At 45.2% G+C, this 18,545-nt stretch overlaps 1 protein-coding gene across 4 annotated transcripts in view; it reads left to right on the top strand.

Annotated features, from left to right (window-relative positions):
* The window catches only part of MCUB (mitochondrial calcium uniporter dominant negative subunit beta), a 133,144-nt gene extending 115,754 nt beyond the window's left edge, over window positions 1-17,390 (top strand). For all 4 annotated transcript variants that reach the window (XM_014595784.3, XM_019500130.1, XM_014595745.3 and 1 more), the window contains exons 4-8: window positions 10,813-10,917; window positions 11,295-11,455; window positions 14,452-14,655; window positions 15,987-16,103; window positions 17,160-17,390. In XM_014595784.3, coding sequence (XP_014451270.1) covers window positions 10,813-10,917; window positions 11,295-11,455; window positions 14,452-14,655; window positions 15,987-16,103; window positions 17,160-17,237 — 665 coding nt within the window. In that variant the 3' untranslated portion in view covers window positions 17,238-17,390. The remainder of the gene's footprint in view (window positions 1-10,812; window positions 10,918-11,294; window positions 11,456-14,451; window positions 14,656-15,986; window positions 16,104-17,159) is intronic.
* Window positions 17,391-18,545: the final 1,155 nt, after the last annotated feature.

Here is an 18,545-nt window from a genome sequence, read left to right as displayed (position 1 = left end):
ATGGTCTCTTTGATAATTTTTTACAAGATTTTCCCCGGGCTAGAGGTCAGGCTGATAGGCTTGTAGTTCCCCGGATCTACTTTCCTCTCTTTCTTGAAGATAGGCACCACATTGGCCTTCTTCCAATCTTCAGGCACTTCACCTGAGCACCAGGAGTTCTCAAAGATCCGTGCCAGGGGCTGAGCTATGATGCCTGCCAGCTTCTTAAGTATCTTGTGATGTAAACTGTATGGGCCAGCTGACTTGAAGGTATCCAGCCTCTCATGGTGTTCCTGTACATGGTCTACATTAATGTAGGGTAACAATTCTCCCTCACCCTGGCTGTCCCGTGCCGTATTGAGCAGGGCAGTCTCTTGGGGCTGGTGAAAAACTGATGCAAAATACCCATTAAGCACGTTGGCTTTTTCCTGGGTGTCGGGTGTCAGTTGTCCCATTTGGTTTAACAGGGGTCCAGTGTTACCCTTGCTTTTCTTCTGGCTCCCCACATATCTAAAAAAGGATGTTTTATTGTCTTTGATACATGTAGCCAGTTGGAGTTCAGTCACAGTCTTGGCAATTCTTGGTTAGCTCGCTACAAGTCCGGACCAGTGCAGAATACTCCTCCTCTGAGGTGATTCCAGTCTTCCATCCTTTATAGGTCTTTATTTTAGACACAGGAAGTCCACACGTTCCCTGCAGAGCCAAGGGGGCTGCTGTGTCCTTTTGCTACCTTTCCTCCAAGATGGGATAGACATTGTTTGTGCCTTTAGGATTGCTCCCTTGAGAAGCAACCACTCTTCCTGAACTCCAATCCTTCAGGTCGTGGTCCCTTGTGGCCCTCTCTCCTTTACTCACCTGCTATGCTTTGACTATATTAATTTCTGATAAAAGGGTGGCTGCCCCAGGGCTTCCCAAGCCTGGTCTTACTCGGATGACCATCGGTGTTTGTGGTAATTGCCTTAAGGGCTAGTTTCATGGGCTCCATCTTCCCCAGTACCCACTCCCATGCCTTGCAGGTGATCTCCCCTCTCCTGGGTTATAGGCTCCCAGCCCTGGTCCTTTTGCCTCCTGGGCTTCAGACCTCTGAGCTCTCTAACCCTGCTGATATACTGCCCCTTCAATGGGTTCAGGCGCTTTGGCCCCACTCTGGCAGACCCCAGCACTGGAGCTTCTCTCAATGCAGCTTACTCACCCCTAGGCATTGGACCCCCCACCAGGCACCAGACCTTTGTGCTGTAGTCGTGTCATTCCCCCCCCCAGCACTGGAATCTCCTGGTGTCCCTCCCAGGCACCAGATATTCATGCTCTAGTCCCCTCTAGGCACCGGACCCTCCTGCAGGGACAGCTTTTAAATATTTAGGCACACTGCAGCCAGGTTGCAGGTGCGCCTTCTCAAAATCCAGGTGTGCGGGCAGCCCAGACATTTTAAAAAGCATGCTAGCAGCTGGCTGTGTTCTGGGGCATAGGGAGCTGTAGATCAGGGAGCTCTGTGATTCCTAGCCTGTGTGAAGCTGGCTGCGTATTTACTGGGGTGTGGGGAGCTGTGGATTGGGGAGCTTCTTGATATCTAGCTCCCTGTGCCCTGGACCTGTCAGCCCAGCAGCAGGTTGCATGATGCAGTGTTAAAAGTCCCAGCTGTAAGGAAAGCCAATTCTGGGCTGCATGCCACATGTTCAGATTAAAGCACAACATATTTTTGTGGCTGGCTTGCCATTTTATCATGCCATAAATTGGCTGAATGTGGGCATATTGCAACTTATCTCATGATAAATGCCAGGGCCCTAAGGTTTAGGGTGGATGGTTCTTAACTCTCAGTGCATAAGAATAATACGGATAAATGGTATTTTGCAATTTAACACCTCTATCGTTCCAGAGAATTTGGATATTACAGTTGAACCTCCTTAAGATCTGGTATTTTCCTTGAATTGTTCCCTTTCCCAAGACAGCTGTCTTTTTTTTTTATAGTGCTATTTAATAAGTGTGTTGTCTTCTAGTGCCCCATATATTTCCCTCTTTCTTTTCTCCAACTATCAGTCTTAAAGGATCTTCACAGAGCAACTCTTAGTCTGTATGTGATTAGTAATGCTCCCTATCAGTGCTTCTGTGAGCATCAACTAGAAACTTGGAAAGTCTTGCTTCCAACCATCTGAGTCTCTTGGGATATTGCACCCCCTTTAGTGCTAGGCCCTAGGCCTCTCCTTTTGTAAGTGGAAGCACTAAAGTTTCATTATACGGAGAAGGGTACGCTTTTTAAAAATGCCTCTTTGTCTTCAGTGAGACTTAAATTTTAAAGTCACATAGAAGCTTTTATCCTTTTGTGAGGGAAAGATTTTATAATCTGAAATTAGAGATTTGGATCACGACTACTCTGTCAGTACTGTGGCCTGTTTCTAATGCAGAAACACTGTTATCTCTGAAGTAGTATGTTACCACTTACCTAAATTTCTTGCTTACAATTATTTTTTCTGTCCAGATTTTTTTAAAAAAGTAAATCATATTTGAACTACAAAGTAGAATCTCTTAAAATTTATTTTTCTTTTACTACTTTTATTCTCTGAATCCATGAAGCATGTAGATAGACTATGCTCTTTGTCGCAGGGCACCTCGGTGCTCTGCTCCTAGAGAGTGGAAACTGCCAGGGAGAGAGTGCCCTGGCAGAACATAACACGCACAGCTGCGGGTTGCCGGGGCAACTAATGTGAGTCAGCTGGCCAGAAGGGGGCAGGGCCTGGCCCTCATAAAGCCCAGGGCTGAGGCCAGGCTGGCAGTTCTCTGCCAGCGGCCAGGGAGACAGGAGCTCCTGGAGCTAGAATGCGAGCATTGCAAGAACTGCTCTAGCTGAGTGAAGGATGGCAGCTCTGAGAGGTTTGAGCACCATGGTTTAGCCAGACGGCTTTGAGTTGAGTTATAGCCAGGAGGCTCGAGTTTATGTTTGCTTCTGATATTACACCGGTGGTTTGGGTGAGGCTATAGGGGTTGGAGGAGGCCTCATAGGGACCCACAGGAGGTGGGACCCTAGCGCCAGTGAGGGCGCAGTATTCTCAGGGGGAATCCCAGTGGTATGGGAACCCCGCGCCAGTGAGGGCGCAAATTGCGGGGTGCGTAGACCCCAGCCCCGGAGAGCGGCGGCTTTGAGAAGCCCCAGCGTGGGCACGACGAGTCCCAGAGAGGGGGCATTGTTATTAGGAAGCCCAGGACGGGCACAGCAAGCCCCAGAGAGGGGGCAATATTATTAGGAAGCCCAGTGCGGGCGCGGTGAGCCTCTGAAGAAGGGCTAGTGCTGCGACAAACCCCAGAGCAGGGTAGAGTGCTGCGGTTGCCCCAGTGAGAGGGGGTAGTAGCACGGTGAGCCCTGGGAGAAGGGGGTAGCAGCGCGGTGGGCCCGAGAATCAGGTGGCGTTGCCGAGAAGTCCCCAGAGTGGGCACAGAGAGCCCCAGACAGGGGGCTGTATTTTAGAAGCCCGAGTTCGGGCGACATTACAGGGAAAGCCCCAGGAGGGGGCACTATTGCAAAGGCCGCAGACAGGGGGCGACACTACAGAGAAGGCCCCAGAGAGGGGCAACGTTACAGGGAGGCCCCGAGTGGGCTCGGAGAGCCAAAGAGAGGGCAACCCAGAAGAGGAGGCCCCAGAGAGCGGGGCGAGAGTACATAGAGGAGGCCCGAGAGACGGGCCATGTACATATAGAGAGACATACTAGCGTCTATCCCATCAGCGAGGCTTGGGGCGTGGTATTTGGGGTTGGTAGGAGCCACGCGTAGCCCATAAGGCTAGGGTGCCTGGGAAGCACCCATCATACTGGGAGACCCCCAGGGGGTCCGGGAACACACGGGGACAGATGTCCCTGCTAACCGTGCCCAAGGAGACATGAGGCAGCCTCCCAAACTTACTGAACATCAAAGACGTGGCAGGCGAGAATTTGAGGGTGCCCTTGGGCCGACTTGGCACGGTGAGGGGGCCGTAAGGAGATCACGGCCCTCCTGAAGGACCGCTCCGTGACACACTCTTCATCAGGTCAGTCCTTTTATACACATAGATGAAATATCAACATTACAAAAGAAAACTTGTTCAAGACTTCATATTCCCTGTAGGCATCCTGTAAGGACTGGGGACAGATGACAAATGTGCAAGCATTCACCTAAATGTTATCCAGTAATGGGATGATATAGGCTGTTCCCCACCTTTACGAGCAGCAAACTCTGGGTATGACCCTGAAGACAGTTACTTTTATGAACACAGGTATCTTCATTCACAGTCCTGTAGACCAAAGGGAGTATCTGCACTCACAGGTGTCTGCATTATTCTTTCCTGTCAGGCAGAATTCATCTGTTGTGTCAGTTGCAAAAGTATGAATAAGAATGCTGATGTTCATTTCTATGTAAATTTAAAATGAAAATTAAGACCCCCAGTAATCTTAGTATCAGGGTTTGCTCCATTGTTCATTATGTGGATTTAGTCCATAATATTATTAGACACATATTTACAAGGCTAGCAGGACTGTCTGTTGTAGTTGTAAAGGAAATGAATCTAATTTCACCAACAGGGGGAGTGCCTCATCTGATAATGCTCTTGGCTTAGAACCAAAATCTGGACCAAATTTTTCTCCTCTTCATACAATTATTTGGCATTTGAAGGTAACAATGGAGAATAACTTTTAATATATATAAACAGAAAGTTAATATGGTAATGATGGTGCTAGTCACACGCCAGATTTATATAATTTAAAAGGATATGAACATCTTAAGAAAATTTGATTTAAGTACAAATACTCCTTCCTTCTGTTTTATTTAGCTTCTAGATAAAATGAGGACCTATCTTAGCACTGTACTTTAAAGCTAACTTGAACTGGAAACATTACAGATTGGGTAGTTTATTTTAATTTTCTACCATTCTTATTCTAGCACTGCATGGAATTAGACAAAGAAAAGCTTTTTGTTCATCTCTTCACCTTCATTTTGCTAAGCAGGAAGGAAAATAGCCTTTTAGAGAGAATTATTTTTGGAAGACCTAAAAATACTTTTTTCCATCAGTTCATGAATACCAGAATGGACAGTACTGAATCAAATGTGGCACTGTCTGACACTTCCAAACAAGTGCTTTTCTTTTTTTTTTTTTTGTTCAACATAATTTTAATAAGAATGCTGACGCTCATTTCCATGTAAATTATAAAGGTGACATTTGTAAAGTGTTGAAAAAAGAGAGGATGTACGTTTTTAATTTTTGGTTTAATATGCCGATGTTCCAAGTCTGCCAGCCTACCCACATAGAGTGGGTAGAAGAGCCAGCTGGTGTGTTAGCTTCCCCTGTTCAAGCTGTTATATCTCAGCAGATATTACCAAATGCTTCCAAGTGTCAAATTCCAGTGCAGAATTCCAGGTGTGTTTCTATAGTAGGCACATGGAGACAGATGGAAGGTCTTGGGCAACCCCACAGCAACAAATATTTATATACAAACCATTCATTATGCTTAATCTGGAATAATACTTCTATTTTCTACTTGCATAGCACCTCTTAAACAAGGGATTCAAAGAGCTTTACAGAGATCAGTGTCAATTTAACTATGGAAATAGAAGCCAAGGTCAAGCATCAAGTGAGACTATAACTTACCGTATTTACTTGAATTTAAAATTACCCTGAATTTAAGATGACCCCCAATGATTAGATTTTATACATGGAAAAATGGAAAATTATAAAAGTATACATGTATAGAATCAATTCTTGTGGGGTCTTCAATTCATCTCCCACACTGCTTCAGGAGGGTAGGCGGTGTGGAGAAGTCAAGCAGTTTGCCCCCTCCTTGTGTCTGCCCCTCCACAGCCTTGAGCCCCCTTCCCCCTCTACTCCCCTTCCTGCTCCTCCCCTCACCTCTGCTTTCCCCTTCCTCCTCCCCTCCAGCTCCTGCTCCCATTTCCCTTCCCCTTCCCCTTGCTCTGTGCTGGCAGGCTGTGTTCCCATTCTAGCCTGAGGCATTGAGCACAGCCCCACCCTGGCCCAGTGTCTGTAGCAGCAGTGTGGGCTGTGCGCTGCTGCTGCAGGGCCAGGCTGGGGCCATACTCAGTGCCCCAGACTGCAGCATGGATGGGAGCCTGCCAATACAGAGCAAGGGTAAGGGGGAAAAGATTCATAGATGTTAGGGTCGGAAGGGACCTCAATAGATCATTGAGTCCGACCCCCTGAATAAGCAGGAAAGAGTGCTGGGTCTAGATGACCCCAGCTAGATACTCATCTAACCTCCTCTTGAAGACCCCCAGGGTAGGGGAGAGCACCACCTCCCTTGGGAGCCCGTTCCAGACCTTGGCCACTCGAACTGTGAAGAAGTTCTTCCTAATGTCCAATCTAAATCTGCTCTCTGCTAGCTTGTGGCCATTGTTTCTTGTAACCCCCGGGGGCGCCTTGGTGAATAAATGCTCACCAATTCCCTTCTGTGCCCCCGTGATGAACTTACAGGCAGCCACAAGGTCGCCTCTCAACCTTCTCTTGCGGAGGCTGAAAAGGTCCAGTTTCTCTAGTCTCTCCTTGTAGGGCTTGGTCTGCAGGCCCTTAACCATACGAGTGGCCCTTCTCTGGATCCTCTCCAGGTTATCCACATCCTTCTTGAAGTGTGGCGCCCAGAATTGCATGCAGTACTCCAACTGCGGTCTGACCAGCGCCCGATAGAGGGGAAGTATCACCTCCTTGGACCTATTCGTCATGCATCTGCTGATGCACGATAAAGTGCCATTGGCTTTTTTGATGGCTTTGTCACACTGCCGACTCATGTTCATCTTGGAGTCCACTAGGACTCCAAGATCCCTCTCCACCTCTGTGCCACCCAGCAGGTCATTCCCTAGGCTGTAGGTGTGCTGGACATTTTTCCTCCCTAGGTGCAGCACTTTGCGTTTCTCCTTGTTGAACTGCATTCTGTTGTTTTCTGCCCACTTGTCCAACCTGTCCAGGTCTGCCTGCAGCTGTTCCCTGCCCTCCGGCGTGTCCACATCTCCCCATAGCTTTGTGTCATCTGCAAACTTGGACAGAGTACATTTAACTCCCTCGTCCAAGTCACTGATGAAGACATTAAAGAGTATCGGTCCAAGGACCGAGCCCTGCGGGACCCCACACCCTTCCAGGTCGAAACCGACCCATCCACCATGACTCTCTGGGTGCGACCCTCCAGCCAATTTGCCACCCACCGGACTGTGTAGTCATCCACATCACAGCCTCTTAACTTATTCACCAGTATGGGGTGGGATACCGTATCGAAGGCCTTCCTGAAGTCTAAGTATACGACATCCACCCCTCCTTCTGTGTCCAGGCGTTTCGTAACCTGGTCATAAAAAGAGACTAGATTGGTCAGGCATGATCTGCCTGCCACGAACCCGTGCTGGTTTCCCCTCAGCATAATTTGTCCTGCCGGGCTCTCACAAACGTGAGCCTTGATAATTTTTTCAAAGACTTTGCCAAGGATGGAGGTGAGACTGACTGGCCTATAGTTGCCCAGGTCCTCCTCCCTCCCCTTTTTGAAAATGGGGACCACGTTGGCCCTTTTCCAGTCCTCCGGGACTTGGCCCGTGTGCCACGAGCGCTCGAATATTCCCGCCAGTGGCTCTGCAATGATGTCGGCCAGTGCCTTCAGCACCTTCGGATGGAGCTCATCCGGGCCTGCCGACTTAAAGGCATCCAGTTCTTCCAAGTGACTCTGCACCATCTCAGGGTCTACGCATGGCAGTCTGGCGCTTTGCTGCTGCCTCTCTACAACCCCAGTGAGAGACTTGTTGTGTCCCTCGCTTAGGAACACTGAGGCAAAGAACTCGTTGAGGAGTTCAGCCTTGTCCCCCCTGTCCGTCACCAATTGTTTCTGCCCAAAAGGGCAGGTGGGGTAGGGCAGAGGCTGCATGTGGGGGTGGAAGTGGTGGGGTGCAGAGGCAATGGAGGGGGTGGGGAGACAGGCAGCCGCAGCCATGGCCCCAACCCCAGGCCAAGACTTGAGCCCAAGCCACAGCAGCTGCCACCCCACCACCACCGTTGTACATGATTCTAAGATGAGGGGGTTTTTTTCCCCATGTAAAATGTGGAGGGAAACCTTATCTTATAGTTGAGTAAGTACAGTACTTCTCCAAATACTCATTCCTATTCACTAATACATATTATAGTTATTTGAAGTATCCATCCCTACTTCAACAAAGTACTCTGCTAAATAAAAAGGTTGTGTTTGCACAACCAAGGTCAATGGTGCCCGAAGCAATCTGAAATTGAGAATTTGTTTCCACAAGTCTATAATGTAAAAGGAGGTGAGATGGATTCAAAATTGTGGGGTTATGGAGGTAAACGGATAGAAATACACGTAACAGACACAACATTGAGGGGCTCTTTAAAAACAACCCCTTCAAAAAAACAAGTGGAACAAAACCAAACCCTCCAATCCAGGCCCCTTAAAATTTGTATCAAGGTTTTTGGATTGTTGTTGGCTGTTAAAACTGGGACAGATTGGTCTTCCAACACTGGTTTGTACATAGTTGACCTCATGAGTAACAAAGGGGCAGATCCAGAGTGGGTGCATTGGCATGGGATGCCGGGAGTGCAAGATGCATCCCCATTTGGCCCACACTATGGGAGCAGTGGCCAGAGACTGTTATTTAGTCCCCAAACAAGAATCCCTTTCCCCACAGTACTGTTTCCCTTCCCCTCTGGGCTCAATGGCACATCCCCTTCCCTCCCTATTTCCCCCCCGACACCCCCCCCCAGCCTGCTGCTGCCACTGACCCCAGCTAACCTGGGGGTGGACGGAGCTCCAGAACTGCTCCAGCCAGGCTGTGCAGGGAGTTGGGGACAGCAGCAATGGGAGGCTGCTTCCCCCTCTCTGCCTGGTCCCCCTCGGGTGTTCCCCACCAGTCCAGGAGAAGGGGCAGGTCAGGGAAACCAGCCCACCACCACCACTGTTCACAGCCAAGCCCAGCTCTCCATGCAGCCTTTGCCCAAAGACCAGGTTGGAGCATGGCAGGAAACAGTGTTGGTGGTGGCAGGTATGTCTCTTCTTCCTGAGCCCAGAGGCATTGAGTGAGGGGGAGGTACTGCTGGGGGGGAGGGAAGAAGGGGGAGGAAACTTACCTGATTTGGGGGTGGGGCTTAAAAAAGTCTTTGGCTTCTTAGATTTCATAAACATTAGGGCTAGAAGAGACCTCACGAGATCATCAGGTCTAGTCTACCCAAAGGGCAGGAAGTCAGCTGGGGTCAGATCACCCCAGCAAGATAAGCATCCAAAGGTTTCTTGATGGTATCCAAAGTAGGTGCTTGCACCACTTCCGGGGGTAGTCTATTCCAGACTCTGGAGCCTCAGGCGGTAAAGAGGGTTTTCCTAATGTCCAGTCTAAAACGGTCTTCCAGCAGTTTGTGACCATTAGACTTTGTCTTCCCTTGGTGCCCTGGTGAACAGAAGTTCTCCCATTTTCTGATGCACACAGCTTATATACTTATAGGTTGCCACCTAAGGGGTCAGGGCAGCAAATCAGTCCCACTGTCCTGCTCCTGCAGTGTAGTCTTCCTCACCCAGTGTGTGGGAGGAGACTGTTCAGCCATTCCTGCAGCACTGGTTTCTGTTCCTGTTTAAAATCCTGGATCTGCCTGTGGAGCAATAGTTCTCCTAGGATTCCTCTACCACTGAGTATGGTAGTGAGATTGCTAAAATAACTTAGCTCATGAAATTTCTGCTATGTTGCAGTTACTTCAGAAATAGTTTACAAGATTTGAGTGAACAGGAGTGAAAATGCTGGGCTTCTGTAACTATTCTGAAGAGACTGTTGACAGAATAGTCAACACTTGAAATAGAAGAGAGGTATTTTTTCTTCCCAAATGGTTGAAACTCTGTTTTGAAATAATACATGATTACAAAAGAAAATAGAAATCTGTTGAACAGGTACATCATGATTTAGATTGCAAGTACCTTTGCATAATAAGCCTAATTTATTTCCTACCCCTTCCACTAAATTCCTCAGAAGCAAGCAGTCTCTTATAAGCCTTGCTTGAGTGCAGGTTCTCTTTGAGGCTAAGATAGGTACCCGCATGAGTAGGGATCTCCAAAACAATTTGAAACAAACTCCACATTTGTTCCATTCATAGGTTGTTAGTGAAAGTGTCTGTCCTTTAAATAATGTTGGAAGTTTTGTGTTTTTTCTTGATCTGTCAATAATCCATGACAACTTTTGAAGAATTTCTAAGACGTTTAGTTTTGTTTTTGTAGCATTCTCCATCCAAATATTAATACACTCCTCAGAGGAGGCTAAGTGGTAGCATCTTCAATTGACAGAGACTGACTAACATGTTTGGATCTTGCAGTTAGTTTTTTGGTGCCTGATCTCCTGACATATGAAGTCTTAGGCTATATTCATTAGACATTCTTCCTCTGGAAAGTGAATGTGACCTAAATGATTTAATTGTTCCAAGCTATACAAAATACAAGATGCAAATAAATGTAAAAACAAGTAGAGATTTGGTGTCCAGAAATAAAATGGAGAATTAAAGTCTTAATGACACAAGTAAAAACATTTTTAAACTGTGCGTTTTATCTTGGCTGCATTCCTTCTTAAAATGGAAACAAAAAAGGAAACTGCCTGTAAACAATGTGCTGAGTTATGTCAGGTATTTCAAACAAGTTCAGAGTTTATATTAAATGTTTCAGATGGTGCTTTATCTAACGTTTTAACACGCATGTTTATTAAAAGCACCTTTTTATTGGAGCTACACATTTGTCCACTTCCAAACTGAATGTAATTATTTAAAGATGATTTTTCATCTGGTCTTACTTTTAGAAACCGCTAACATTGAGGCTAGTCGCCTTTTGATTCTCTTTTTTCTCTTATAGATGGTAGCAAGATTTCTACTAAAACACTGGTGGAAATGTTATTGATGAATGATTTTAAATTGGTCATTAATGATATGACATACAGTGTAAAAGTCCCTATAAAAGGTAAGAGCCACAGCTGTCTTGAAATGTGTGATTATCCAGCTGCATCTGTTCAAAAGCATATTTGTTTTGTTTAGTTTTGTTATCATGGGTGATATGTAGGGGGGGCATGTGCCCCCCGCCGCCGACACTGCTGCTCACCGCCAACTACAAATGGTGCCTGCCCCACCCCCATCCCCCGTCTTGGGCGGCACCAGTTGTTCATGTTTGTTATTATATCAGTCCCTATAGAAAATAGGTCCGTTAATTCCCCTTTTGAATATTTCAAGAAAAAACAGTGAATTTTCAGTTTGTGGCCATATACAAGCAATACTTACTTCTCCTTGAAGGAGTGTGTTTGATTCATTTTATCAGTCAGAACAAACATGGTCTTTTCTCAGATAAGTTAAGTAGTGAGCATGCTACTGAAATGGAAGATGTCAAATCCTTGGTTCAGAGACTGTTCACGGCCCTGCATTTAGAAGACCATCAGATAAAGAGGGAGAGAGAACTGCTACTGAAACTGGACCATCTGAAGGAACAGCTGATACCCTTTGAACAGGTGGGAAGGGATTTTTTTCCTCTATAAAAAACAAACAAACCCTGATTTCACTAATATATGCAGTTCTGTGATGACTTAGGCATGGATGAATGGGGCAGGCCAATTCAGGCACAAGATGGTTTTCAAACTCTAGTTCCTTTTCCTCCTGTTGTATAACTTTCCCCAGGTGAAATCCTCTGGAGCTAGACAAAAACTCTAGGGAGTTGGCACTCCACTAGTTTCAGAGTCACTTTGCCTGAATCTAATTTTCCAACTGGATGTGCAGACTGATGTTACCACATCACAGAAATTTAATTAGAGAGCTAGCAAGAAATTTATTTTCCTGTGAATCCATTACCTATTCTTCCATTATTCTGTGGAAAAATGCTTCTGCCTAAGGAACTAGGAAAGGAAGGTACAAACATGTTGAATCTAAAGCAGGTTAGGCCAACAGCAAAACAGCAATGGATCTCAACCAGGGTGCTATAGGACCCCCCTCCGGGATGCTGCAGTGTGGGTGCCACTGCCATGACCAGGTAAAGTTTCCCTGGGCACATAGTGGACAGCCAGACTAGGAAAAGCTGTGAAATACATGCACTCTCCTGCCTCTTTAGGGTTCTCTGATTAAACCTAAAGCAAGCATGAAAACCATTTTGTGCCACAGATCTTGCTGATCCAGTCCCCAAATGCTCCTGTTAGAAACATAGAGGTGCACAGGACAGATACCTGCGTCGTGTACCTCTTTCTGGGAGACGCTGTGCAAGGTCCAGGTAGGAAGGGCTGCAGAATGAGCTGGCTCTCTTGTCTGTGTTGGGCTTAACAGGGAATCCTAGCAAGTCAGGACAGTATCTGCATGCTGCAACCCTTCCCAGTCTGGCAGTGAAAAAGGTGCATGGGGTAGCTTTTTGTGGTGGCAACACCCCAGTTAAGAACCATTCAAGTTAGCTGAGGCAGCACAACAGTAGCTCTCAACTGGGGTGCTGTCAAAGTGAAAAAAGTAGGGTGGGGGCCCCAGCTCTATGAAGGTTGAGAACCACTGCCATGAGGTATGGATGGAATGGCAGACAAATTGGCAGAAGCTTAGAAGCCTCAGAAGCCTACTGTACCCAGAGGGGCAGTAGCTGTCTTTCTTGTACGCCATCCATATCAGCATTTGGGGCTAGTGCCCTGGTTGCCCAACCCCTGCTACTGCAGCTTATTCCCTCTGCTCATGACCCACTGCTTTATACTGGGTGCGTCTACACAAGACACTGACTGCGCAATAGCCTAATAATACTGTGCAGTAGCGTGTCACAGCATGGATGGTGCTAATACGCTACTGTGCAGCATTATTAGGCTACTGCGCAGTTGTGTCACTTAAAAGATGTTCGCTGGCACTACTGCACAGTAGCTCCAGTTACAGTGTATTTATTTAGTACTTGCTAAATAAATGTGCAATAGCATCTTGTGTAGACATTAGGGCTGTGCGAAGCTATGGGTGCTGATTCAATTCGGAGGAGATTTGGCCTGATTTGGCAGCTGATTCTCCAAATCAACCTGGGAGACCAATAAAAAGATCTGAATCGATTCAAAGCCTCTGAATCTATTTGGAAAAGATTCGGAGCTTCGGCAATTCGGGCAGTCCACGCTCACTGCCGCAGGGAGCTGGGCCTGGGCTCCGTGCCAGCAAGGGGGGTGGGGACCATGGGAGGACCCCCACCAGGCCCCATCCCCTGCCTGGTCCCCCAACCCCCCCTGAGTACCCCCAACTGCCACCATCTCCCGGCCCTGTCAATGGCTGCCTGGCCCCAGCGTCCCAGCTCTTAAAAAAGAAAAGCAAAGCCACGCACTCACTGGCTGCTGCCAGGTTGCGGGGGGGGGGGGTCGATCCCTGCTGCCCTGCACTGCATGGGGGGGGCTCTGCCACAAGCCCCCATTCCAAGCCCTGTCAATGGCTGCCCCAGCATGCTGGCTCTTTAAAAAAAAAAAACAACCAAAAAACCCTGCATTCACCAGCTGCTGCAGTGGCTGTCAGGGCTTCTGGGGGCTCGTAGCAGAGCCCCCCCATGCAGTGGGAGGCAGCGGGGATCGCACCCCTGCCTGGCAGCAGCCAGTGAGTGTAGGGCTTTTTTTAAAAAAAAAAAAGAGTCAGGACACTGGGGCCAGGCAGGGGCAGCCACTGACGGGACTAGGAGAGTGGGCGGGGGATGGGGCCTGTTTGATTTGGAGATTCGGCTGATTCGGCAGTGGCCAAATTTCCAAATCAGATTCGGCTGAATCAATTTGAGACAGTGATTCGAATCACTGAACCAAATCACTGTCCTCCGAATCGGCCGAATCCAAAGCGAATACTAGCTGCTTCGCACAGGCCTAGTAGACATGCCCACAATAAACCAAATTCTCTCTGAGCAGGTAAAGTCTTTAAGTCTAGGGAAAGAAAATACCAGTTTGTGTGTATAAGTGATGAGAAACTGGTTCAAATCTGTAACACAACCGAAGTTGAGTGCACATAAACTGCTTTCAAAATGGCTCAAACCAGTTTATGATAAACCTGGATGGGATGTAGCATCAGACTTAACTGATTTAGGTTAAATCAATTTATTGAACTTATGTCCCAGATCCCCTCCAGATTCAAATTGTCACAGTCCCCTAGCATCTCAGGCTGCTTTGTACCTCCCCCTCCCCTCAGCCCTCCCTTGCAGGGTCCACGCTGTCTGCTCCAGCTGAGCTGGGAGATGTGCTTTAGCATCCCCTGGCTTCTGGCCTGGGCCACTGCAGGCATGTGGCTGCATTTCCAGAATCAAAAGTGAATATCTGTTCACTTGCTTATTGGTTCAGTCTGCAGCTTAGATGAATCTGTAAAGACTGAATCAATTTAGCCTTATGCTTTTTGACTGTCTGCATTTAGCCTAACAGATGAGTTCTGAATACAGTGGGAGAGGAGTTATTAGAATGTGTTCTCCCCTTTGCTTCAGAACAACGGATTCATTACGATGGTGATGTTCTAGCTGGACAAATATCTTTCTTTTTCCCCTTAGATGAAAGCCAGAATCACAAAAAGTGCAGATGCAAGGACCTCAAGGCTCTTGTGGATTGGCTTAGCACTAATGTCCACTCAGGGTGGAGCCCTGGCCTGGCTCACATGGTGGGTCTATTCCTGGGATATAATGGAGCCAGTCACATACTTCATCACTTATGGGAGTGCCATGGCCTTCTATGCTTACTTTGTACTTACTAAGCAGGTAAATCCCATTATATGAATACATCTGAATTAATACTACATGGAAGATTTATTGTGAAGACCAAACCTCGGACCCATTACCTCTGTTGTATAGAATTGTATTCAGGTTCAATTTCTTGTTCAGCATAAGTTTGGCACAAACACCTGGATATCTGGATAACAATAGAGGGTTTTTTTCAGCTGTGCGATACTTCCTGTTCCTCAAGGGTCAGGTCCTGATCTGAACTGTTTTAAAAACTTTGGTCTGATCATGATTACATTTAATGATGTTACAGTGAGAATAAGAACTGCCTTGTCCATTTTCTTTGACTCCTGGTACTTGGCCTGGGTAGTAATTGTATTTCAAACTTTGTTACAGAATGTGTAGTGAGCACACTAACCTCCTAAAGGGGTATAGTCTGGTAATGATGCCAAAAAAGCTAATCTTTTTGCTGAAGTTCGTCTTTTGATCTGGGAAATCGAAGTGTTTGGAAATTTTCAGGTGTTTCCATTAAAACACATCTACTTGAGCATGTTGCATTTTTTTTTCTCCCTTTGTGGCCCACCTATTTTTACTGCTTTTGGATATGGAGAGGAGAAATCACTGGAATTGTAATGAGGGATGGCTGGAGGACTGGGGAAGTGTTCTTAAACAGCAAAAACCCAGAACTTGGACAAGCTGTAGAATATGGACAATAGTCATCAAGCTTTAAAAAACCTTTTTGTTTCTCTTTTATGTCTGGGCCTCTACAGTGGATCACAAATCTTCCTTTTGATTCTGTATATTCAATAATGCAGTAGTTTTTTGTTGTTGGGTGTGGAAACAATTGGAGAATATCCAACACTTGCTTGCATCTTGGGTTACTGATGGAATATGCAAAACGTGAAATGGCAGGGTATTGCGGTAAGAAGAAACATGTTGCTCAGCTGGTTTTGACTGAAAGTTCTAACCCCCTTCCCTTTCTGTTGACGCTCAGAAAGGAAAACATACTTCTCTTCTCTGGGTAAGCCACTGTAGATGCTACCAGTCTGATTTTCATTAGTGCTTAGCCTCGTCTGGGATGTTCACAAGAACCTTAAGGAGCTCTGAGCCCAGCTCCCTCCAGCACCTTTGAAAATCCCACCTTCTGACTCCAATGGCAGCTATTGGTACTCAGCACTCCTAAAATCAGGCCACGTACTTGTTGTAGTTTAATTTTTTCTAACTTCTCTAGGATTGTGAGGGCATTTTAACTTGATTATCTTCATACAAAAAGAGTGATTTCAATAATAAAACTTGCCTGCATCTTAATATTTCTCTCTACCAACCTCCATACACTCAAATACTTGCATCGTTTTTTTTCTTTACCTCAGGACTATGTTTACCCAGATGTTAAAGACCGACAATTCCTTCACTACTTCTACAGGAAATCCAAAAGCCAGTATTTCGATGTGGAGCAATATAACAAATTAAAAGAGGATCTGGCAGAGGTACGTGTATACCTTGTGGTCAGTCAATGCCATTGTTGTTCCACCATTTAAGAATCCTTACTAAACCATGAGCTAAGTAGAAAGTAGCTTCTAGATGTAATTTACACATGTTCAGAGGTAGACTGAATAAAGGCAGCATGCAAAAACCCCAGTTTAAATAATTTATCATCTTTAACATTTGTACTTAGCAGTTATTTCCTTATTTTTTTTCTTTTTGGTTTGCAATTAAATAAAGCCTTTCCACTATATCTGGTATTCCTGCTAGGCAGGAAGATGCTCTAGAATGAGGCATGTTAACCTATGCAATTACTTATCTATATTTATTCAGATGTTTAGTTTTCACATTTTATTGTGTCGGAAAAGAAATGAAATTCTTATTTCTTAGATATGTAGTTTGTAACAAATTTGTTTCAAAGTGTTTTTGGACGGAAACCAGAATTGTCTCGTTCCCAAAAAATTAGCATGTTCAGATTGTTACTGTTGCTTCAAATGAGGTTGTTACATGTGCTGCACACCTAAGAAAAAAATTTAACCACATTAAAACCAATTTTTAAAAAAGCAATCAAATTAATTCATTAATAGATAACAGGGTAAGACGAAAACAACTCTTATCTGGGCTACAGATTAAGATATTTTTACTACTTGACAGTACCCTTCTGTGGGGAGAATTTTGCAACTGTGTTCTTACATGCTGTAAAGTGTCATTTTCTGTCCAGTTGTTGGAAAAAATGGGCTTCACTTCATCGGCTAAAGGTGAGAGAGCATGGAGCAGAAGATATATGTTCAGTCTCCTAGAAGGATACTGGTTGCATCTATCTAAGCACACTTTCTATTGGTCAGTCTGTGTGGGAATGGCTTCTTAAGAGTATTAGGATCAGGAGAATACATTTGTCATTCTAATAGAAAAATCTGTCATAAGGTTAGCATCTGGGAAAGCAGAGCCCTGGCTAGGAAAAAGTGATGTTGAAAGCATGAAATGAAGCTGAAAATAAGGAATAATGAAGGAATTAATGCAGGGAAGAAATACATCTGTTTAATTCTCTCTTGTGTTCACAGGCTGAAGAATCCCTGAGACGCCTGCGTCAGCCCCTACACCTGCGTCTTCCAATCCAGGAAATACATGACAAAGACTAACAGGCGTTTAAAACCTCTCTCTCTCTTTTCTTTTTTTAATATAACTGAATGCCCTTCCAGAATTGATTAAAACGTTTAGTTTTACAGAATGGGAAAACTGGATATTTTTGACCACTATAGTTTTGAAAATTACAATAAATGTTGTTGAGACTATTAGATGGTTGAGGGGTTTTTTTTATAATTATGTAAGGAAATTCCCAAAACAACAAAGAAAATTAACATGAACTCTAGTACACATTTTGAAGGATCATGTCCATTTTAGTGAACTGATGTGTGCTAGGTCACAACGGTGTTCTAGCTTTTAGTTATTTGCTAGGACTATTTGCTATGTTACAGGCCTAGAGCAGAGTGGTTAAACCATGTTGTTATGATTTCATAGCTATAAGAATGAGCCCTACTCTGGATTTGTGCCTAAAGATGCCACCAGCTAATGCAATTATTAACAGGTCCCTGGTTGTTCAAAGTGTGAGGTCAAAGGTGCCCAGACATGATGATAGCCACATCATGTCCTTGTGTACTGCTGGCTACAGAAATTGGTGTACCTTAACCAGGCTAGCCCCAGTGGTCTCTTAGACTTGGGAAGGACTTCTGACCTTTTTTAATTAGCTTCAGCAGATTAGTAGCTCAAGTAATTAGGTACACATGCCATAAAACCATCTTGGCATTTATAGTAAAGTAATTTTATAGGTTAGCAGGTTTTCTAAGGTCATTATTCAGGTGAGTCCCTAAATTCTTGCTTAAATAGGTGTGGAGTTTAAATTTAGTGCTTTAGTCATGAATCAGGGCCACAAAATAGTTCTCAGTGCTATGCTACTGGCTCCTATATATCCTCTGACACCTTTTCTTCAGAATCTCTTACTATTTATGAAAGGGGCTAAGTAATATCCCCCAAAATTAAGGCAGCCAAAGGATAATGTAGAATCTTATTTGACAGCATCAGCACTAGGATTAAAGAAAATGAGGATCTGTTTCCCTCTCTCTGGATCCAACTTTTAACAACAGTGCTACCCTACCTGACAAAGGCTCAGGCATGAAATCTTGTGCCTACAGACTTAGGATACTGACCTTCAGATTAAATTACATAATCACAACTGGGTTTTAGAAAAGTAACTATTAAAATAAAGGTATGGGTCAGTTTAATATCAAACCGCTCTTGAAACTGCATTTTAATGAAACAGATAATCCAAATCACTAGTATGTTTAACAACCTTCCTTCTAATTTGTGTGATAAAAATTAATATTTAAAATGAAAATCTTAAGTCACCCCATAAATAGTCTGCCTCTAAACTGATATTGGGATAAAAAAAA

This window comes from Alligator mississippiensis, chromosome 2 (genome assembly GCF_030867095.1).
Source record: "Alligator mississippiensis isolate rAllMis1 chromosome 2, rAllMis1, whole genome shotgun sequence".
NCBI classification, from domain to species: Eukaryota; Metazoa; Chordata; order Crocodylia; family Alligatoridae; genus Alligator; species Alligator mississippiensis.
This window is presented reverse-complemented; position numbering and strand designations above follow the sequence as displayed.